We start from the raw sequence: 24,608 nt of genomic DNA on the forward strand, positions 1-24,608 counted from the left end.
TGCTACAACCCTGGCATTATTTACAAAAAGTTGCAGAGGAGACAGTGTGCAGCCTGGCGGTCCGGCAAACCTAGGCTTGCCCAGTCTTGTTTAGCGAATATCTGACAATATTGAAACGATTCCTATATCACTGTGCATCCATGACTACTAAGCTCTCACTTGAAATTGAAAAGTAACTACAAAAAACAAATATTACTTTTAAAAAGGACGGCAAAGTCAAACTTCTGATGTTTGTTATTCAATTCTCTAAACGAGACAAGCTTACACTGGCAAGTTAAGCACACCTGAAGTTGTATCCCGAGGTGATAGAATTGGTTGAGTGTTTGGAAGTGTCCAGGCGAGTGAAACTGTACTCAGGGTTGCATTTGGAGTAATCTTTGTCTAAATCACAGTTCCAGTCAATCACCACTCCAATAGACCCACCCTGTGCAAGTGTGAGACAAAGAAAGACAAGAAAAACAAAACAACTTAGCTTATGGCTCTACACATGAAGTTTCTGCTGATCTGCTTCATTATTTCTTTTTCTCCATACATTGTTAAAGAGCAAGACCACTTCATGGAAGTGGCATTAGAGTGAAACTAATGTAAATTGACTGTAATGGCCTGTATACTGCTCAAGAGTTCCTCTGTGGACATAACACAGGCCAAGTAATAAATGAGCAAGAGGAACTCATAATGAAATCAATTCCATACTAATCGAACCTCGTATCCTCCCTCAAAGCCTCTCCCATCCTCTGCTTTGGTGGGAAGTTCACTGCTGTGATGCTTTATCTCCATTTGTTCAAAGCTGTGGCACATTGACATCTAATGACATTTTAAACACATTAAAACTGTACAACGACATCAGGGATACTTGCCTTGACAGCCATTTCTTGGAAATTGTGACCAGTCCAGTGTACCATGTCTCCAACGCGGAAGATGGGACAGTAGGGGTGGTGGTCCTTGTCGTAGTAACACGTCTTTAGATATGATTTGTTGGCGGTGGATAGAACATTGGATCTTAAGGGGGAAAGAGGAAAAACAGTAAGTGTCACATTTCTGCTAGAGAAAGGATTCAAGACTATGTCCGAAACCATGCCCTAGTCTTTATACAGTAAAGTGCACTGATTTGGAAGTCTGCCATTATGTAATTGTGTCTGAAAGCATAAAGGTGTACTCTAGCAGATACAGAATACCCACAGTGCACTGTCTGGTTTAAAGATTCACCACCAAGATTCAACAGCATAATGTTAGCAAATGATACTGTTTTCCATGAATCATAAATTCTAACCATAATAGGGTTCTACACAATACGCCCAAAAGTATCCAGACACCCTGTCTAGTAAAGTGACTAGCAGACGCATCCATTGCTGACACAGGCACTTAATTGCACTCACACATTGAAAAGCATTTCCCAATAAAATGGGACGCTCTGGAGCAGCCACACCTGAGCCCATTCCATGCTAAGCATCGACTAGAGGGATGTAAACTGGAGTGGAGCATTCTGGGATGAGTTGGACTGATGTTTGTGATCCAGAACTAATCTTCCACACTCAGTACCTGACCTCACTAATGCTCTTGTGGCTGAATGCAATCAAATCCTCACAGCAATGTTCTGACATCTTCCCAGAAGAGTAGAGAGACTCTTAACAATGCCTTAAAATGCATTAAACAGTAACAGTAAACAGCACATTTTTAGATCATGAATTGATTATAAAAGAACAGGAATACCCTATAAAAGGCATATTTATATCATACACAGTGGTTGCACCAAATTAATTTTGGTCACGGTCACACCACATGCGGTTTTCAAATTCAATAAATTTAGTAGACACAACACTGACCACCTAAACAAAAGAGGTCTTCATCCCACCAACATTCATAATAAAAGATATAATCAAAACAGATGCAATTTCATTGGTTTTTGAGGTCACATTACATGACATCCATAACTGGCAACTCCACAGCCGTACTTAAGTAGATGTTTTTTTTCCTAATTGAGTCTTACAAACCTTTCAAATATTTCAAATATTTCTAAAGATGCTTGGCATTTTGGTGTATGATGTCATATCCTGACATTGAAGTCTCAAAATGGTCTTTTCTTGATGGTCGCACCAGATGATATTTAAAAAAGTTAACAACTATGGACAATTATGTTAGTATATCATGATAAAACTTCAAATACAAAATGCTTTGCTCAGAAAGGCAAAACACTTCTGAAGGCATGCCAAATAGGGCAAAATAAAAATATGAAAAAGTTTTCAGTAATTTCAAACAAGTTTTCAAAATTGCACTAATGGTTAGAGGGTCGCACCACATGATATTTTGACTCTTTCACTTAGTGAAAAATGAATAATACACAAAAAAGGTTTGGAAAAGATAAAGTGGTTATGTATGAGAGATGTAGTAGATGTGCTTGATGTCTGTTTTAACATATGATTTTATTAGTTTTTTAAAAAAGGCAAAAAAAGATCAAAAGATCCGTGTCATGCCATTGACCCATATTGTTCTCCTTTTTTCCAATTTAGGAAATAGTGATTAAGGTACCATTTCAAACACTTGTAGACTATTCCTCCCCAGGGGGCTGTATTAGCAGCTCCTGGCTAAGTGGTTAACTCAGCAGTAGTGGGACAAAATGTCAGCCCCGTTATCCCAGCTGTTCACGCTGACCTTCTTCTACATGAGTGCTGGGATTTGAAACAGCAGCACTTTGGACACTAGCAGAGCTCTCTGATCACTGCCTACTGCTGTCTTAATAAGCGCATACATCACAAGATTATTGTGATTATTACAGATTTGCAATATGCTAATTATTGCGATGTGACATACAGTGCAAAATTGTGATTTATTACTTTGACTCTATGGTAAAACTTTTTTTCTGTAAAATTTACCCTTCATCTCAATTTTTCTCTTTACTGTAGAAAAAAAGAAGTGTGAAAACAATGGAAATCTTTTAGTCCGCCAATAGGCTCTATAATCATTAAAAGTATTAATAATTGTTTATTAGATTGGTCCTAATGATGCCCCAGCCGTCCGCGAGTGGGACTCCAAGAGAGCATAATTGGGCTCTCTCTGGGTGGTTAAGCTGGTCCACACCCACCTAACTCAGCATGATGCTGGCTAACACGTGCGTCCATTATCAGATGTGACAAAACTGGCAGTTAGTGTTCTCCTCCAAGCGTGTTGAGCTGTACAGTGACACTGCATTTGCAGCATGTCTCAGAGGAAGCACATCCTAATCATCACCATCCCAGACCTAGCTAGTGAGTGGGAACTGGCCACAAGTAAATTGTGGTGTCAAATTGAATGCATTAATAACTAATAATAACTTCACCCTTCTTAATGCTAATGTTAACCCTACTTTGACCCTTTGAACCATCCATAGTTCCAGCCTGAAGCCCAGTTGCCATGACTAACTAAGACTGTAGGCCTCTTGTTCAAATCCATCTTTTAAATGGCATGTTTCATTGATGCTCTCTTGATAAAACCAAAGTTATTTCCAGCTACTGCGATGCTGTGAATTTATCACCAAAGTACTTTGAGTCTGATGTATTATTTACAAGCAAAACACAACTCTGATGTTGCCATACCAGTAATATCAGTAACGTCAGCACTTATCAATATTTTATCATTTTTTTCCACTGCTAGTCATTATGTAAAGTAATTCAAACTGAAAAATATGAACCTGACTGGAGGTGTCATGTAGGCTGCTATTTGAGAGGAGGCAAGGACAGCATTCAGAGAAGAACACAATTGTTTAAATGACAAGAAGAATGCAGGATTGACAGGACAAGAGGCCATGAAAGCTGAGTGTGAACAGTAAAGCAATCTTAGTCCTTGCTATGCTGGCTCTTGTAGGCCGTTCCACAGTGACACCTGTCCGGTAGTGCACCAAGAGTTGCTGTCATAGCGTCCCAAACAACAGAAGAGCAGCCTTGGTGATCCCATAACTGACGCTGTGTGTATAAATAGAGCGGGGTAAAGGCGAGACATACAGAGCGGTCTTATCTGCAGAGTCATCTGAGTCCAAACATAGCACTGTGTTTCCAGAAATCCCCTCTTTGACAAGAGCCCTTCATATACATACACACTTCACTGCTGTTGGAACAAAACTTTGTATCTCCAAAATGTTAATTTTACAGGAGAAGGAAAAAACATACTTTACTTTTAATGTAAGTCAATGGAACCAGAATTTTCTCAAAGTCATTTTAGGCCATTTCTTTTGGTCCATTTATCATAAACTTGACACACAATGTATAGAGCAACAGGCATTTTCAAATTATGTCAAAAACTGAAAAACGGCAAAAATGGACATACAAGGTTTTGTTCAGACAGCAGCGACTTCCTTACACTGAGAGGCTAAACCTGCGTTTCTTTTGAAACTGAGGGTACTGATAGGGAGTCGCACCACCCCCATACACCCCCTGTGCTGCAATAACTGCCTCTACTCTACTTTTTTGAAATAGTGCTACTGGGATTTGATTCCATTCGGCCACAAGAGCATTCAGGCACTGATGTAGGGCCGATTAGGTCTGGATTGCAAATGGTGCTCCAGTTAATCCCAGACCTCAACTGTTCCAAAGAATGTGATTCTGCTTCTCCAGGGCTCAGCGGCAGGGAGCTTGATGCAACTCCGGCTGATGCTTATCATTCGCACATATTGGTGCAGCCACTCCAGAACTCCATATTCTTTCATTTATTTCTTATATTTCAGGCTTTTCACCATATAAACAATCACATGTGACTAACTGTTAGCTTATAGTTGTAAGCAAATGTTTGGGTCCCTGGCCAAATCACATATTTTCTTACTTTGTGAAGTGAAAGGTAAACACAACCTTTTTAAAAAATAACTATAATATAATATTTTTCTCTGCAAATTCTGCAAGTTATTTTATTTGATGAATATAAAAACAGAAAAAGTTTGGACATCCAGTCAGTACCTTATTTGGCAGACACTTCTAGTTCTAGGCTTGAAGGCACAGCATGTTTAACCCCTGAAAATCCCAGGCTTATTATTCAGTAACTACAGGGTAACTACTCTTTCAGCGCAAACCTGCTGAGCTAATCTTAGGTTATAGACATGTGTGACAAAACTTTGGGCCTGCTGGTAGGCCCTGGCCATGTTAGGGGTTAAGATCTACTCACAAATTTTCAAAGATTAAGTCAGGGGATGGGGGGGGGGCATGCCGAAAGCTTCAACTTGCAATTTTCGAAGTAGTTAATAGTTGATTTTGAGGTGTGTTTTGGATCATTGTCCTGCTGTAGATGCCAGACACTTTGCAGCTCCAGTTTCCAGTTTGACTGACTGTCACAAATACTTCCAGAAATTGCTGATATTCAGTGAAATCCATTCTTCTATCTATCTGCAGTGTTCACTGTGCCACTGGAAATTCCAAGTTGGAAGCACTTTGGTATCTTTTTATAGCCTTCACTGCATTGTAGGCATCAATTATTGTTATTTTCAGATTCTCAGCCAGCTGCTAAGATAAACCCATAGTTGTTGAGTGTTAAGCCCATGGTTATTAGATGAGTCAAAGAATTTATTACACTTTGGAATTGTCGTCAGCTGAATATTCCCAATGACAGTTCATGACCTGCTTAACCAGTCCTGAGAAGTCAGTTGAGGCCTAACGAGTTAAGTTTTGAGACTTCACAACTGGACGGATGACCACATTTCCACTACTATCGCTACTTTACTAATTACTATATGTTCAAAACATGTTTACAAAAACCAGCTTACCCACATTTCTTTTGAAACTGAGGGTACTGATAGGGAGTTGCACCACCCCCATACACCCCCTGTAACTATAACTGCCTCTACTCTACTTTTTTTGAAATAGTGCTACTGGGATTTGATTCCATTCGGCCACAAGAGCATTCAGGCACTGATGTAGGGCCGATTAGATCTGGACTGCAAATGGTGCTCCAGTTAATCCCAGACCTCAACTGTTCCAAAGAATGTGATTCTGCTTCTCCAGGGCTCAGCGGCAGGGAGCTTGATGCAACTCCGGCTGATGCTTATCATTCGCACATATTGGTGCAGCCACTCCAGAACTCCATATTCTTTCATTTATTTCTTATATTTCAGGCTTTTCACCATATAAACAATCACGTGTGACTAACTGTTAGCTTATAGTTGTAAGCAAATGTTTGGGTCCCTGGCCAAATCACATATTTTCTTACTTTGTGAAGTGAAAGGTAAACACAACCTTTTTAAAAAATAACTATAATATAATATTTTTCTCTGCAAATTCTGCAAGTTATTTTATTTGATGAATATAAAAACAGAAAAAGTTTGGACATCCAGTCAGTACCTTATTTAGCAGACACTTCTAGTTCTAGTCTTGAAGGCATAGCATGTTTAACCCCTGAAAATCCCAGGCTTATTATTCAGTAACTACAGGGTAACTACTCTTTCAGCGCAAACCTGCTGAGCTAATCTTAGGTTATAGACATGTGTGACAAAACTTTGGGCCTGCTGGTAGGCCCTGGCCATGTTAGGGGTTAAGATCTACCCACAAATTTTCAAAGATTAAGTCAGGGGATAGGAGTGGCCATGCCGAAAGCTTCAACTTGCATTTTTTGAAGTAGTTAATGGTGGTTTTTGAGGTGTGTTTTGGATCATTGTCCTGCTGTAGATGCCAGACACTTTTCAGCTCCGGTTTCTTGACTGTCACAAATACTTCCAGAAAGTGCTGATATTCAGTGAAATCCATTCTTCCATCTATCTGTGCAGTGTTTTCTGTGCCACTGGAAATTCCAAGTTGGAAGCACTTTGGTATCTTTTTATAGCCTTCACTGCATTGTAGGCATCAATTAGCGTTATTTTCAGATTCTCAGCCAGCTGCTAGGATAAGCCCATAGTTGTTGAGTGTTGAGACCATGGCTATTTGATGAGTCAAAGAATTTATAACACTTTGGAATTGTCATCAGCTGAATATTCCCAATGACAGTTCATGACCTGCCTAACCAGTCCTGAGAAGTCAATTGAGGCCTAACGAGTTTTGAGACTTCACAACTGGACGGATGACCACATTTTTACTACTAGTACTACTTTACTAATTACTACTTTATTTATTTTTTAAGTTCAAATAGAAAGTAAACATACATTAATATCAATACTTTGTGTTTACATCTTTTTACTTCAAAAAAACAACTAAATATGTAATTATTAGAAATTCAAATTAATTTCTTACTGGTGAAAGCTGAATTATTACCACATAGAAATTTTACATTTCAAATATAATTCATACAAGTAAAACGTACATGATTCATTAAAATTACCTGTAAAAAAACATTAACTCTTGCTAGTAAGAACTGAACTCTAACATATTAAAATATATGTTAGAATTTAATTTTTTGCTTGTTAAACATATTTTGTTACTATTAATAACTTTTGTTCACTTGTTCAAATAGAAATTATAGGAAATTGTTGATTCAAAACAGCTTTTCTATAGGCATTGTTTCATCCTCCTAATATATAAATATATGGAATTTCTAATACTGAAATATATGGGATTTCTATGAGTATGTTGGTGCAAAACTAATGCTGGAGCACATGGACATATTTTCAAGTCTAATTACACTCAGATGTCATTCCATGTTTTACTTGAAATGTGTAACAAATATTAAAATATATATATTTACCTTGTATGTTTTACAGCTAATCTTTAAGTAAAGAGCCGTGACATAGAGCTGCAGCTATATTACATTTCTATCAGCTAACTGAAACCTGTTTTTGGTCCCACCCATTCTAAGTCAAACAGTGATTGGTTGATTCCTCTGTCACTTCCTAATGAATATGGTAATCTATCATGTACAGCCTTCAGTTCAGCTCCTGAAGTCCTAACCAATGGAAGAGCTAGCTTAGCTTGTATCTACCTATATACCACAGAGAAAAAATCTGATTGGACAATATCCCATTGGGCGTTTCGAGAATGTAACCCTTTTGAAATATGAGAATTACTACAAAACATGGGGGGTTTAGATACAACAAGCATGAATACTTTCTTAATTTTCTTATCGTACTGCTCAGATATGTGAAACATGGCTGCACAAGCTTTGTGTGATCTAAGAGCACAGGATATGTTCTGCCCACACACATTCACCCCTGCCTACTCAACACATGTGTCAGTGTGACTTACTTGGAGAATTCAAACTTTGGAAATCTTATGAAGTTCTTGATGTATATGGTGAAGTTTTTTGCTTCTCCCAGCAAGGGCTCCCTAAATGATGAAAACACAAGCTTCAGACACTTTTCAGAGGACTTTCCCGTATCAGGCTGTATGACGTCAGGTGCTGAGGGAATGTAAGCCGAGCTCCTTGCATAAATAATGAAGAAGGGCAGGTCATGTGACAGTTTAACGTGCTGATTGCTTACGAGGGTGTGTGACTGCGTTCGACAGGACACCAGCCGTGAATCTCACACGTAGCCGTCTCGTTCATACATCGCCCCGTCTTCACACCTGAGCCAGAACACAAGGGAAAAGATTGGTTTATTACTGAAATACACACAAATGTAGTGCCATTCAAAAGTTTGGAATCACTTGTTTTGTGAATAATTTTGTCAATTTATATACAACGCTCACTTGCATATACATTTAAATAGTACAACATAGGCAACAAAAGGTATTTTCAATAGTTGTATTCAATATTTCAAGAATCTTGAGAACAAGAAGGCTTAAAATGATTAACATTTTGTATTGATCTATTTACAGTCATCTTTATAACTTGCCTGGGGATTTGGAAATTTGATGCATTCTGGATGTAAATTTTATTATAACTTCATTTTCAATGTAGCACAACTTTCTCAGTTTTTCAACGATTGAAAAACAAATGAATTAACACATCTGAAAACCTTAATTAAGGCTTTTATCAAACAATATACAGTACTCAGAAAGCAACCATTCATTTATTTAATTTACAGTCAAAACAGCCATAAAGTACAAGTTATTCATTTTTCAGTGTCAGGAAAAAAGCAGCAAACAGGAAATTCAGCAGAACCTTCCTTTATTAATACTAACACTAATATTACTAATAATATTAATAAAAATTAAAATTATTATTACACTGCGATGGACTGGTGACCTGTCCAGGGTGTATCCTGCCTTCCGCCCAATGACAGCTGGGATAGGCTCCAGCACCCCACCGTGACCCAGAAGGATAAGCGGTTTAGAGGATGTGTATGTGTGTGTGTGTGTGTGTGTGTGTGTTATTATTACAGACTTTATTCTTTTCATAAGACCTGATTTGAGTTTTTTAAGATATCTAAAGAGATATTTTTCCACACCTCTAAAGTTCAGTCTTAGAACTGAGTTGCATTTCCTGCTTCTCATGAACCGAGAGTAATCCTCCCGATTCAACAGTCCTTAAAACTTTACTCTACATCTCAGAAGTCCAACTTCAGCATCCTAGTGTGAAGTTCCTTTTCTCAGTAACAGCTTCATGACAGCTACTGATCCTTTCATACTCATACCATGGAATTAAATTGGCAAAAAGTGGCAGTAAGGTGCTCAAAAGTAAATTAAATACTGATTTAAATTAAATAAATTAAAGGCTGGTCCCTAACGGTTGAACAGTACTATAATCATTTCCAGGTCTGGCCTTAGAAACATTCATCTTTTTAAAAATAGTAAAAATGGTAAATGATCAGATCCCTCAGATTGAATCTCCTACCACTGCAATTCACAGCATATACCAATAAACAGGTGTTGACAGGAGAGGACTGTATTAATGTTTGGTGCCATTTAGTGTTGTGAGAGTAAATCCAGAGGGCATTTTGCTCCATTGTACCTTACCAGTATCATATTACAATAATTCTATACATGTATCTGCAACGCAAATGGATTCATATTACAGAAAACATCTATGCTACACTTTTGAAGGATAAAATATTTCAATTTAAAACTTAACATTATAGACTTCCCAAAACATTTGGTTTCCCAGACATGGATTAGGCCTAGTCTGGGACTACATTTTCCTTTCAATGGAGAATCTCCATGTTGTGTAGTCTAGGACATGTGTCCGGCTCCAGTCCTCGAGGGCCGAAACACTGCAGACTTTTTAAACACACCTTATTTAGCTTATCAGCTATTTAGCAAGGCTTTCATGAACTGGATTCAGAGCGTTAGATGAGGGTAAACGCTAATCTCTGCAGTACTTTGGTCTGGAAGTTTCCCAGTTTGACATGCCCGGAGCTGTCCAGGAAATCAACCCATAAGATTTAAGGAGATTTAAGCCAAGACATGTTTGGTGTCCAAACATTGCTTCTTTAGTTTAGAACAGAAGCTGCTAGTCTAACAGCTGACAAACAGTGGATGTCAGTAGACATTTCCTGTAAATACATGCCCAAAACCTCTCGCAACTCGCTCAAACCACATCCAGGTCTTAATTCAGGACTTGCAGAGAACTCAATGTGATTTAGAACACAATGTGATTCTTTATGAACTGAAAAAACAAAAAACCTCTCCATGTCGAAGGGGTAAAGGGGCAGCCATTTAGGATAACCAGAGTCACTTCTTTCTCAAGCATAATTTGGTATCATTCCGTGCAGGATGACCAAAGACAGGCCAAAAGAATTCACAACACAGATGCTCTATAGAGTGGAGAAGCTGATCAGGTGTAATCAACACATTTTCTGCGCAAATGAGCCTCAACCGTGTATTTGAACATTAAAATACTCATGAAGAAAGGTGTCAGTTTGATGCTGGAGCCACCAGTGACTCACTGGACGCAGCTCTTAGGTACATATGGCATGACAGTAGGCGAGCACAATGGAGATGGACAAAAATAAACAACGCTTACCTCAAAATAACAGAATTGTATCGGAAAACTGGACGTTACACAGACGATAAAATAGTCCTAGAATGTATTTTTACTAAATCTTTTTTTTTCACAAGCTTATGTAACTTGTAATTTGAAGTATATGAGGATTCTGGCATGTATTTGTGGAGACAGTTTTGGTGACTATTTACTTCCAGTGTTTGTTAGCACTGTTAGCCTAGCAGTCCTAGTTCTAAACTAAAAAAAAGCAAAACTTGAAACTAAATATGTCTTAGCTGATTAAATGAATTTGGGGTAAGTGGAAAATCATGTAATTGTGATTTTTCACCTAACGATTCCATTAAAAACAGTGCCTTAAGCATTACAGAGGTGACATGAATCTGAGGCCGGTACGATGGGCCTGAAAGAGGTTAAGCCACATTCTGCTCACTGTTTCTGTGGGTGTGATTTCCAGCCATGATGCTCTACTGCAGGTTATGTGGGCTGTTAGGAGCCAATTTACTCTTGTCATTTCATGCATCTCATGTCCAGATATGATTTATCTACATTCTACACATACATTTCATTAACACATGCGTCTTGGTTACGCAGTTTAAATTCCAAAGAATCCTCTTCTGAAATTCTGGTTTAAAAAAGATGGTTCTTCAGGGGTTCTTTAGTAAAGGCAATGGGTCTATTTAGAACCATAACCATTTCATGTTTAAATGGTTCTTTGCATGGTGAAACGGCTCTTCGGATTGATGGAGAATGAATGGAAAATGTATTAGTTTCAATAGAGAACCTTTTTGAAAAGGGTTCTATATAGCACCAAAAAGGCTTTTTCTTTTACTGTTGCAAGCTTGACAAGGTAATGATAACACATGGGTCTTTAGTACGATCAAATTATTATAAAGTTCAGAAAGTTTTATTATTATTCATTTTAACAGTTGCAATCCTGAAATCAGGAGTGCTGCAGCACCCTCAGCCCCCCACGTCCCGCTGAGGGACATTAGGAGCATAGATATACATATCTAGATGCTGCGTTGGGTCCAGCCAGGCACGTCAACGGTGCCGCCATTCTGAGGCGGTCAACATCGCTGCTGGACTGCATTCAGTATCATTACAGAGCAGCATTATATAATGGAGGAAACACCTGAGAGCCACGCTCATGTTTGTGTGACGCGTGTTGTTTGTGTGATGTTTATGTGTAGATATGGCCGTGTGGTTGGTGATGCACAGAGAACCTGTTAGTGTGATTGTTTTTCCTCTGATTTTATACTAAGCTTATTTTATTTATTTGTCTGTTCAGGGGGTCTTAACTTGATGTAGTACTTATGTACAATGATGGTTAAAGCCTTGTAGCTCGGTAAATTATAGCATTCTTTAATCCGTGTAGATATTCATAACAGATTAACGTCTTACACAAACCTGAAGTTCTCAGGCACTATTTATGGTGGAACAGGACAATTTGAAGGAGAAGCTGGCGAATGAGAAGCGACTTCAGCCTCGTAAAAAGTCGAACATTGAAAGACTTTTTACAAGAAACTCACAGAAGAGTTTCCTGACTGTGGAGCGAGAAAAATGGCTATAGCTGAGCTAAAGGTTAAAGCAGAGCAAAGTGAGTCTGCATTTTCATTTATATTTTTAGCCTGTACTGGCACATCAGCACAAACTGAGACTTATTTACAGCCAAGATGGTAAAATGGACATAACATGTTGTGGCTCCCAAGGTGGTTTCATTTTCGTTGAAAGGACAAAATGGCTCTTCTTAACATTTCGGTTGCAACCCCTGAGCTAAGCCTACTAGTAAGGGGTGATCAGCGCTTGCCTGTTTGCTCGAACTATCTGGGGCTCAGTCAGGACTGCACGTTGTCACCAGCCCGGTTAACGGCCGCGTTCTGTGGTTCAGATTTTGCGCGGATTTACTGAAGTCTGTAGCAAAATTGTAGCAAAAATTATCACTATAGCTACACAAAAATTTGTAGGCGCTACAAAAAGTAGTGCGCTACTTAGCTACTCCCTCATCCCTGTGAGCAACCTAGATTAATCTGTGCCTTAGGATTATAATAAAACAAATTTGGTGAAAATCGGTTGAGTAATAAGGAAGTTATGGCCGATTTAATCCTGAGGCGATCATGTAGCAACTGTGACAGGGCTAAGATAACAGAACCATGTTTTCAGTTAACAGGCTTTCTGTTCTTTCCTAAGTAGCCTGCAGGATAAAGCACTGAAAGTATTGTACAGTTATTGCCAATTATTGCCAATGATCAGTTCTGGATCACTCCAATCCCAAAGGTACTGACTGAATGGAGCTCCATCACCACAGCCAAATTAAAATCCTGTGGTTCTCCTGTGCATTAGCGCTATAGTGCTGTATCCCTACAAAGCCACTGGTAATAACCTAAGATCATTTGAAAAGGTCTTGGTTTTGCTGAAGACTCGTTCTATCAATTCTTCACAAAGTGTCTAAACTGTACTAGAGTTAATTCCTCCGCTAAGGCTTTGTCGAAATTGGTCAGGCAGACCAATGACAGGGTGAGAAGATCACTTTAAGATGCCAAAATTATCTATGTTTTACTCACACAGACATCAGACTTACACAATGACCAAGCTTTGTGGATATTTATGGCTGGCTGTCAGGCTGACTGTTGTGGTATGCGAATTTATTTAATGCTAACTGAATCATTTAAAACTGAGCACTTTTTAGCAACCTTTTTTTCACTAGTACAGTAGATCGGCCATGTCCATCACTCCAGAGAAAGCAGTTTCACTGCTCCACAGCCCTAGGCTCGGGAGGCTTTATACCCCTATAGCCGACACTTGGCATTGGGCATAGTGAACTCAGGCTCATGAGTGGCTACTCCAGAGCATCCCATTCCTTTTCTCAATGCCGGCGTATTCACTTAAGCCAATCTTACCTAACGAACTGTCGGTGATCCATTCAGATCTGCCATGTACATGTCCATGTTGCTCATAGTAAATAGATCAGCAGGTGGAATTGAGCTTTCTGTGTGCTACTGTTTCCTATCACTGTATAAAAGAAGCTCCATGCTGCCTTTTTTGTTGGATGTACTGTTATACAGCAAGCAAGAAAGCAAGAAACAGAGCAAGAAGCTACAACATTCATTCAGAATGCAATTCACACTGCTGTGGGAATGGGTATTATTGATTTGCTTCATCAGAGTAGCAAAAAAAAGGCCACTAAAGTGTGAAGTATATTCCAAATTTATGGCTCTGTTAACTTATCGCCGCTGTCGGAGCAAAACCTTGTATCTCCATTTTTGTCGTTTTTTAGTTTTTGGCATAATTTGAAAATGCCCTTCACACTGTGTGTGAATTTCATGATGAATGGACCAAAACAAAATGACTTGGAAAGAAGTCTGGTTCCATTGACTTATACTGAAAGTACAGTATGTTTTTTCCTTCTCCTGTAAAGTTATCATTTTCAAGATACGAGGTTTTGTTCCGAGAGCAGCGTTGTGTTCTTTACATATGAAAATAAAGATGACAACAGCAGTGGGAATCATGTGAATACAGGAGAAGAGTATGTACAAATCAGAAATATGCTTTAAAGTGGTTAACGAACCATCTCTTGAAAGGTTCAACAGGAAACCAAAGGTGGTTCTTGTATAGCATCACTCCACAGAACGTCACCTGTCACCTTTACTTTTAAGGGTTAAGTTTCTTTAGTTTCTTTGTTTCACTTTTGGTCTGAGTAGGTCAAAAGCAAGCATCCATTTACTGTAAATCACATGATAAACAGAACTGTGTGTGGGTTTTCTCCAAACTTCCATTCAGACATTTTCCTTACCGTGACCTGCTGTGACTGTTTCTCCCTCCGTACAATCAGCACTGCTTGAACAAAGACCGTCTGGTACCTTTGGACTCTGAAATCATTCGGATGAACAAGACAATAACCACAAAGTAGATCATGTGCACTGCAATGGACCTCAAAATAGCTGAAATGTCATCAGCCAGAAATAAAATCGTCCTACAAATTTATAATGCTGGTGGTTAGTCTTCTTTTCTCTCCGACTACTTCATTCAGTACACCTGATCTCAGTGTCGCAGTGTTACTGCTGGACTGAGAATAGTCCACCAGCCAAAAATATCCAGCCAACAGTGTCCTGTGACCACTGATGAAGGACTAAAGGGTGACTAACACAAACTGTGCAGCAGCAGATGAGCTGCTGTCTCTGACTTTACATCTATAAGAAGGACCAACACAGTAGGAGTGTCTAATAGAGTGGACAGCGAGTGGACACAGTGTTTAAAAACTCCAGCAGCACTGCTGTGTCTGATCCACTCACACCAGCGTAACACACACTAACACACCACCACCGTCAGTGTTATTGCAGTGCTGAGAATGATCCACCACCCGAATAATACCTGCTCTGTGGTGGTCCCGTGGGGGTCCTGACGATTGAAGAACAGGATAAAAGGGGGCTAACAAAGTATGCAGAGGAACAGATGGACTACTATGGTAAGTGGAGCTGATAAAATGGACAGTGAGTGTAGATACAAGGAGGTGCACTTAATGAAGTGGCTGGTCAGTGTATACTTCACATTATACTTGGAGATTCTATAGTGAAAAAAGCTCACACAGCATCCATCTTTCCAAGTAATGAAAGTAATCCTTGCCTTTATACTTAAAGAGGAATCCACCTGATCTTTAAAAATCTCTGCATAATTAAATGATTAACATGTAAACAAAGTCATTCAGAGACAGACAGAGTCAGAATTGTTTACAGTGGTGCTGATAGGAACCAGACGTCTGAGGTGTTTAACGCTTCTAAAAGTTATCACTGTTTTATCTTTATTAACATACATATAACAACTCAGAAGATGTGTAGGTTCACTAGTGGTTTTGGAGAGTAAATACACACACACACAAACACACACACACACACACACATCTTCTAAACTGCTTATACTTCTGGGTTGCGGCGGGTGCTGGAGCCTATCCGAGCTGTCATTGGACAGAAGGCAGGATACACCCTGGACAGGTCGCCAGTCCATCACAGGGCAGACAGACGGAGTAAATAAATTGGCTATATTTGTGCTGTAGATATTGTGATCCCTGGTTCCTATCAGCACCAATGTAAAGAAATCAGACTATGTAAGTTTCTCTACAATTAACCATTTCACATCAAACCACTCTGAATGACTCTGTTTACATCTCAGTGACTGGATCGTGCAGAAATGTTTAAATATCTGTGAAATTCAGTTTTGAGCTTCTATTAAGCATGTGTCAGTATAAAGTAACTTTTTGCATTGTTAGTATATTTACCTCCGCGCAGAAGCCCAGCCTTTGGTTCGGAGTCTCGAGGTAATTGGTCACTATAAAGAAGACTCTATCCCCCTTGAAAAGCAAATGAATATGGAGATATAAGTTTAAAAAATGACCAAGCAATGCAAGGCTAACTATATAATGGGAAACTTGAAAATTACCATCATCTTTCACACGTATTAACCTCATGAAAAAAATATGACTTTACTCTGCTTAACGCCTTCACCAGTATTTATCCTGAATGATATTTTAGACTTTTAGTTTCAAACAAACATTAACCTTGTGGTCATGAAATATTCCCTTACACATTTAATTAAATAGTTATATTACTTTGGCAAACGCCTCTGAACCTGCAGTAGCCTGCAGCTTTAGATTCCTCAGCTTGTTCATTAGAGACTTTTAAAATAAATCTGATTGTCAGTGCCTGCCAGAAGTTAAGTGAATATTGTCCATTAAAAATAAAGCCTCAGCAACAGCGTGCGAGATACGTCCTGGCTTCCAATTCAAGGACGAATTTGCTAGTCGATTACAAAGACACTCCACATCATATCATCATATTGTAACACTTTCAATTATTACAGTTTCTCATCTCATTTACAAACCTCAATTTCAATAATAAAAAAAGCTGTGATTAGTAAACTCCGTTTGATCTGTATTAACTTAGAAACAGTTTAAAAAACAAGTTTTACCTTATGAACATTTTTTTGTAACTATATCTTTATTCCATATTTGAAGCTGGAGCATGTTTATTACTGTGTTCCATTGCCTTTTTTTTTCTTTTAACAATGCATAATAATCAAATAGGGACTGTAGACACCAACTGATCCAGTTTTGAAAGTGGATTTTTTGCCATTCTTCCACTGCACAACCATGTGGGTCCCTCTTAGTAATATTTTGTGCTTCATAATGCGGCACACGTTTTCATTTCATTATCAGCCCAGTCCAGTGTCTGCATTCTCTGATTATGCAGCCCTGCTGCTGTAACGAGTGCAGAATGTTTTTTCCTGTTGTCATGCTGAAATAAGCATAGATGTCCCTGAAAAAGACTATTTTATTGTGTTCTATTGTATTCTAGATATCATTATAATTATTAATTATAGATAATTCATCCACATGCCCTACTGTGGCCTAACATCTGGTGGATACGAATGTTGCTGAATGACATTAACAGCGTGTGTCAATGGTAAGGTTTACAAAACTTTGGAAACCTCAAAGCACCCAATGCTTTAGTGTGTGTTTTTAGAGACAACTGCCTGTGAAACGTGCACCCGAACACACACACACACACACACAGTGCTACCTTGTGGTTAGCACACTAGTACATGATGTATGTGTGAAAATACAAAATAAGACAAAAGCGCCATATGTATACTATCTTGACCAGATGTAATGAGTAATATTATTGCTGGTGGAATGTACATTTGGTGCCATCCTTAAAGAAATACTCCAGAGTTTTGCAACCTAGTCTGTATCTGTTGCATCTGTAGCATATGGTCTATTACCAATTACCATGCTTTTTTAATGCTATGCATGGATATTGACTGCTCCTGTATTCCTTTAATTATTCTATCATTATTCTCAAAATGTATAAAAGAGGCCCTATCTGGTTAAAATCCATCACCTTCAGTTGTTTTTAGACTTTTGTCTCAGTCTGAGTTTTCACACAAGCATCCTGTTATAGTGTGCTAACCACAAGGTTGTAGGGTGTGTGTGTTCACCTTGTACCAAGCGCAAAGAAAGTTCACCTAGTGCCTGTGGAAAGAAAGTCTGCAGTCATCTTTAAAATCACACACAGAAAAGACCAAACAATGTTTATGTGTATCCCAGTTAGCTTTATGCTAACATACTATGAGAATCCCATATGGACGCTAATTATTCCCTTATTTTTTTATAGTATTTTGACATTTATGGCCTGAAATGAAGGTCCAGCTCTTATAGTCAAGGTTCCTCAGTGTAAATTGGTGTTTGTCTGCTGAAATTTATTGGAAGGAACAATCTCTGTACATCTCCTCGGCTCAGGAATTGCACTCACCTGAGAAGGTATAACGTAGTCTTCTGCGCCCCATACCTGGAGGCCTAGATCTGTGCTGTTGGTGAGGGCAACACCTTTAAGCTTAGTGAACACAGAGCTCTGGATGGCCTCTTCTCTCTCTTGGTAACCTTTCTTCCATAAGAAGACCCACCTAAAGAAGAAACCCAACAATGCTGCAGATTAAAGGAAAAAGAAAGGTCTACACAAGAGGTTCTCAATCTTTTCTACCTCAAAGTCCACCTATTTGTCGCTAGAAAGCACAAAGGCCAAAAAACAAAAAAATATTTTTTTTTCAACACAGCAATTTTCTGGTGCCACAACATGCCATGTGTATCCCTAAGCATTAAATATCAACAGATTAGGCAAACATAGGCCTGTTTTATACCTGAAATCAGGCAGAAAGGTGGCAAATTAAGCTTAATTAAAGTAGATGATTGATACTTCGGGGAAGTTGCTTTGTGCACCACTGTTGCATGACCTGTATTAATATTGTTTACTGTTTGAGACCATTTTACATTTCTTTCTTATTGGTAAGTATCATTATTATTATTACCATTAGTACCATCACTGGCCCACTATGGACCAGACCACTTGCTCCACCTCAGTATTGGCCCCAGGACCACCAGAGTGTGGGTGGCCCAGTGAAACCCTGGTCTACACTGCTTATGTAATGCAACACTACTGCATATCATAAGAAAAGTATAGTGTGAATGGTTTTAGATGCAGAAGTTATTAGTAATGTAGCTTCAACGATTTTCTCTATTGTACAATATTTCCGCTTTCACTGTAGGATGGCATGAGAGATCAGAAATTCCCAGAAAATCATTTGCGCACATCTGAATGAATTTGAATGAAGTGATGTTTCAGCCAAAAAAATGAATTTACATAATTCCCCCCTCATCAAGGTACCTGATCAACACAAGCCTGGTGTGTGAAATGTGGTTCTTTCTTCACTGGATCTAGCTGAAGGCTAATGTTGCTAACAAGTAATGGAAGCTTATAGACGCCAGCTAGCTTTGTGAAAACTTCACAAAACTCATCACACACTTACCTCAAACCACACTGAGCTTTAAAATACTCTCAAACAGACTTGCTTATGTGGATTCCGACACTGTCACATCTATAAACATAGACAAAAGTGCAGCGCCTAGCTAACAACAGTACTTGAAGCCTGAACTTTGTCTGTAGTTTTGGAATTCTGAGAAAATAGTGTAAATTTGGCCGTAGCATCACTTTAAAAGTTTTCAATGTCGCTACGAAGTGTAAGGACACGGGAATGATGAGTGTGACTCAGCTGGCATCTGTACAGTGATGTAATGAGCACTAGTGTAATAAAGTAGAGAAAGGCTGGTGCCACATTCTAATAAATCTCTGCAGCAGTAAATGGACCACAAGGACACAAGTGTAAAAAGTGTGAATAACCACCAGCAGTTAGATTACTCCTTAGATTTGGTCAATGTGATGTGTCCTTTTATCCATCCATATACGTTTTGTAATTGAATACTAAAAATACAGTTCCATATAGAGTCTTATGCAACAGTTTGGGTGGCCTTGTTCATATTACATGTCTTGTTCAATTTCTAAGTGACAATAAGTAACAATTCCTCTATAGAGAATACACTGAAATATCACTCTTTTTTGCAAATATTAGTGTAGAATTTCTATTTATTTATTTAAAGTTTAATGTTTGCACAGGCAGGTAGCGAGCGATACAGCAAAGCACAGGCCATTTTACATGCTATGTGCTTCAGCACTCAGCAGCCCCATTCTGTGAGTTTTTGTGGTCTACCATTTTGTGACCACGCTGTTACTGCTTCTAGACGCTTCCATTTTACATTAATAGCACTTACAGTTGACCAGGGCAGATTTGTGGCAAAGGTGGCAATCTATGAAAGTGCTATGTTTAAAGTCACAGTACAACCCATTCCACTGCAAATGTTTGTCTATGGAGATTGCATGGTTATGTGCTTGATTTTATACACCCGTTAGTAATGGGTGTGGCTGAAACACCTGAACTTAATATGGGAGGCCCATATACTTTTGGCCATCTAGTTTGTACACATATATATATATATATATATATATATATAGTAATGTTGTATAGTACTTTTACTGGTAAAAACACACATATACATTTTCCTCTTGTTTCAGTGCTTGATTGTGAATCTTGCAGTTCTGAGTCGTTTGTCAAGTTCTTGCGTCTTCCTACTGTTTGACCCTGCCATCTGTGATAAAGACTTAAAGAAATGCCCTAAAAATGGTAAAGACTGCACAATGCTTATTACTCCTCCTGTGGACCAGCATTTGGGCCAGTCCACCTCAGAATGGCTCTCTCCAGTTTTGGCTTCACCCTAGAGCCTTGTGTAAGATGGGTCTTCAAGGGTTCTTCAGTAAAGAAAATGGTTCTACATAAAACCATGAACACTCCAAGAACAGTCTGTATGGTGAAATGGTTCTTCAGACTGATGGAGAATGTGCTATAGATGGTTTTATATAGAACCTTTTTGAAACGGGTTCTACATAGCACCAAAAAGGGTTCTTCTGTTGTTAGAATGTCAAGGTTGTAACAACAGAAAAACCCTTTTTGGTGCTATGCCGAGCCATTTTCTTTACAAAAGAACCCTTGAAGAACCATCTTTTTTAAATGTGTAGCCATGCGTACCTGTGGCGGACATCCTCATTTGTATGTATGTAATCCCTTGATTTCAGTGTACATTTTGTAAAATATCTGTTGTTTCTTGTTTCAGTCCTTGATATTTTTCTTTCTTCATCATATATTATAAGAATATCCGTATGCCAGAATGTTATTTAACCCTGGCCTCTGATGACTATGAGTTTGGGACTGCCTCTAATAAAGACCACTCTTCATTTGCATCCTGCCAATGCCTCACCCCGGTTACAGGCACGGAGAAAATAGGACTCCTAAGACCTGGTAGACACCAAAACTATCACTATCAGATAAACAGCACTTGAAGCTTTCATCTTAGAGACAGAGGAGAAAATCAAGCTCCACTCTTTCTTCAGATCAGAAAAAATCCACAGGTGTTTCTGTCCATCCTTCGACTGTGAGAAGAGAACTCAGCACTGTGAGTGTGAAAGGATGTGTAGCTGTTAACAAGCCCCCACTAAGAAAAGTAAAACTGTACTAGAACACTGAAACTGGACGCCTGAGATGTGGAATGAGGTTTTATGGACTGATGAGTCCCTACATTTGTTATTGGGATTACTTGGAAAAAAAAGAATGGAGGCTGTAATAAAGGCAAAGAGTGAAGACAAGAAATTTAGTATTGGTACATTTAGTGCATCCATCCAGTATTTAAAGTTTTTAATGTTTTCTGTTAAACTTTTTCTTGTTGCTGTCCAAAAAATCATAATTTCATAGATATAAACCCACACATTGCAGGTATGTCATTGTTATACATTTTGCCATGTGTAATGTTAGATATGTTGCAATGTAACACATTATACATAAAGACAGAGCAGGAGCGAGACCACCTTTTCATTCAGGTTTCTTGATTAAGTTACAAACTTATGTTGTGACATTTTTTCCTGCAAACTTTAGAGTGCAATGTCTATTTATTTGCTTGATCCTAACTTATACAGAAAAAAATAAAACATAAAATATGAAATGTGCCATACCTTTTGCAGTAGCCACATTTTAGCTTTATTTTTCTCAAGCATGTTCAGCTCAGCGTATAAACAGTAACTGTGTATTAAAATGTTCAGAAGGGTGTTCTCTGTAGAGGATGTGTTCACTTGCTTTCACTTAGAAAAGATCACAACATTTGAGCAGGGGTGCCCAAATTTTTGCATACAACTGTAACATCAAAATCTTCAGTGTTCAGTTTCAGTGTTTATTTTTACAGCTTACATTCGTTTGAGACTTGCTTTCCGTTTTTCAAAGGAATCTGCAGAAATATTTTTCCACAGCTTTGAAGTTCAGTCTTAGAAGTTGGTTGCATTTTCTCTTGATCTGTATATTACAAATGTATACCCTACATTACATATTATATTACCCTATATTACACTATATTATGCACTGAGTAAAGAGAAATATAAACGTTTTACATTTTTTTCTAAAGTTAATAGACAAATAGCCAAATCGAACGCAAATGTGCACAGTGCATCAAAGTGCTTTGGCTTGTATTTCCATGTTGTAGTCACAGCTTAATCTTAAAGGGGAACCCAGAATCATTCAGAGTAGTTTGTTGTGAAATGTTTCATTGTAGAGAAACTCTTTACAGTGGTGCTGATAGGAACCGGAGGTCGCCATGTCTACAACACAAATACAGCCATTTTATCCACTATCCAAAACCACCAGTGAACCTAGACGTCTTCTGAGTTTGTATCTGTAATGTTGATGATGATTTCTTTTTTTGCCTCACAACGTCCTACATGTATCCCTCCACCAAGAATGGATTGAAGTAGATTTTAAGCCCAGACTTTATCACAAAACTATCGTAAAACAAAGTGTCAGTCATCAGGTGGCATATCTCTAACCTTTAATGTAGTAACTTTCTATGAGGGAGCTTTAGAGGTGGTCGTCTGGTTCCTATCACCACCACTGTGAACAACTCGGACTCTGCAAGTTTCTCCAGAACAGAGCATTTTACACCAAACCGCTCTAAATGACTTTGTTGACATCTTAACCATTTAATTATGTAAGATTTTGGGGAAAATCGATGGAGTTCCCCTTTAACACCCAGTGCCTCAGGCAGACCCGCAGCCTGGGCTCCTTCAGGGGCTTCACGGAGCAGCTGCCTAACCCTGGTCTGCAAATAGCCGTACACGGTTATGGGCGGCAGGACGAGCAATGTAGAAGAAACTGGCCTATTAAAACAGCAGCAGGCATTACACCGTGTTTAGGGTCTACTTGTTGAGAAAGCAGCAGGAGGACTTACCCAATCAGGTATCCAATCACTCCCAGCTGGAAGAGCCTGAAAAGCACCCCTACTCTCTTGTTCTTGGCGATCACAAACTTCTCGGTCTTGTAATCGAGAAGGGAGTAGAAGAAGCTGCCCCAGCTCTGTGCCATTCCCGCGGCTGCACTGTGGCCGGTCACCTCTAGCGAGCATTGGATGTCATGAGCTCGCCTCAGTGCGCGTGCAGGCGGTGAAATAGGAAACACGTTTCTTTTTTCCGTCCCCCTCAGCTTTATATCTGCGGCTTTTTCAGAAAATGCTGTGTTTTTTTTATCTCAGTGACACGATCTGTTCTTGGAAATGCCGAGAAGAAGCGCGAAGATTAAATCAGCTTCTTATTCGCCAGCTTTTTTTTTTTCGAATTTACCGTTCCACCTTAAATGGTGCAGCAGTTACGTTGGTGCTACAGCATTTAAGGTGGAACGGAAAAATTCGAATTCGAAAAAGAAAGAAGCTAACTTTAAGGCTAATTATGAATAAGAAACTAACTTTAGCCTCGTTGGAGACGTTTAGATGATAACCCCCCCAGCCCACCCCAACTGAGTCGAGGGGCTATAGTTGAGTATGTACACCTGATCTGAGAGAAGAAAACAGAATGAAGGCAAAGATACAGCTTGGATTATATTGCTCTTATCAGATAACACGTCTGAGGAGAGTCAAGTGCATGAGATAAAAATACACACAGATATTTGACGCCTTCCTCCTCTGGATGACTATATAGCATAAAATGCTTTAATGTGGTGACACAGGCTTGCTATGTAAATCAGATTTTAATGCAAATTGCACCTGCAAATTGTAGATGTACATCTCTGTGCTTCTGTTTTAGCAGGGAAGTTTTGTGTGAGGGCCTAGAAACGGGGTGATCATGGTGTCATTATAAAAGACCTTGCCTTTGGGTGGAAAGATTTCATGCAACATGGTGAAGGTGAACATGAAGACATGAAGGTGAAGAAGCTTCCTAATGTTCCTAAAGCTACAGAACCATAGCAAAGACATTAGCATCTCTGTCAGCATAGTTGGTTCAATAATATGCAAGTAGAAAGTTCACAGAACCGCAGCTTATCGTCTCCGGACAGGTGAGCCATGCAAGATTTCATAACACGCTCTTAGAATAATGATAAGGAAGGTGAGAAGCCAGTGGTCACTCCAAAAGAGTTGCAGGATGATCTGAAAAGCAGGAACAAGTTACACTGAGAACAATAAGCAATGAGCTGCACCACGATCATCATTTCTGTTTCTACACCCCATGCAAAACTCCTCTGCTGAAAAAGAAGCACACAAGCATTTAGACAAATCAGAACTCTTTTAGAAGAATGTACTCTGGTCAGACGAAATAAAAGGAGAACCCTTTGGCAATAATTCAGCTCATCATGTTAGAAGAAAGAAGAACTGCGCATAATTTCTCAAGTACAAACCATACCAACAGTGAAGTATGAAGGTGGGAGCATCATGATATGCCCAAGGCCCAATCCTATTTCATCCCTTGCACCTACCACTTGGCCTTACCCCTCCGTATTGCAGGTTAACGCCTATGGGTAGGATGTTCCGATTTTTGTTGGGATAGAGAGGTAGGGCGAAGTGTTAGGGCTACATGGCCCTCCAAATGGACGTTTTTTAGAAGCAC

General features: G+C 39.0%; 1 protein-coding gene across 1 annotated transcript in view; it reads right to left on the minus strand.

Moving 5' to 3' along the window:
* Positions 1-23,501, minus strand: part of p2rx5 (purinergic receptor P2X, ligand-gated ion channel, 5) — a 28,199-nt gene extending 4,698 nt beyond the window's left edge. Inside the window, exons 1-8 of the mRNA XM_036580548.1 lie at positions 22,964-23,501; positions 18,063-18,213; positions 16,031-16,102; positions 14,552-14,627; positions 8,360-8,444; positions 8,124-8,204; positions 858-999; positions 285-424 (exon numbers count right to left, since the gene is read on the minus strand). Of these exons, the coding sequence (XP_036436441.1) occupies positions 285-424; positions 858-999; positions 8,124-8,204; positions 8,360-8,444; positions 14,552-14,627; positions 16,031-16,102; positions 18,063-18,213; positions 22,964-23,097 (881 nt within the window). The 5' untranslated portion in view covers positions 23,098-23,501. The remainder of the gene's footprint in view (positions 1-284; positions 425-857; positions 1,000-8,123; positions 8,205-8,359; positions 8,445-14,551; positions 14,628-16,030; positions 16,103-18,062; positions 18,214-22,963) is intronic.
* Positions 23,502-24,608: the final 1,107 nt, after the last annotated feature.

The sequence above is a fragment of the Colossoma macropomum genome, unplaced genomic scaffold (genome assembly GCF_904425465.1).
Source record: "Colossoma macropomum unplaced genomic scaffold, Colossoma_macropomum, whole genome shotgun sequence".
NCBI classification, from domain to species: domain Eukaryota; kingdom Metazoa; phylum Chordata; class Actinopteri; order Characiformes; family Serrasalmidae; genus Colossoma; species Colossoma macropomum.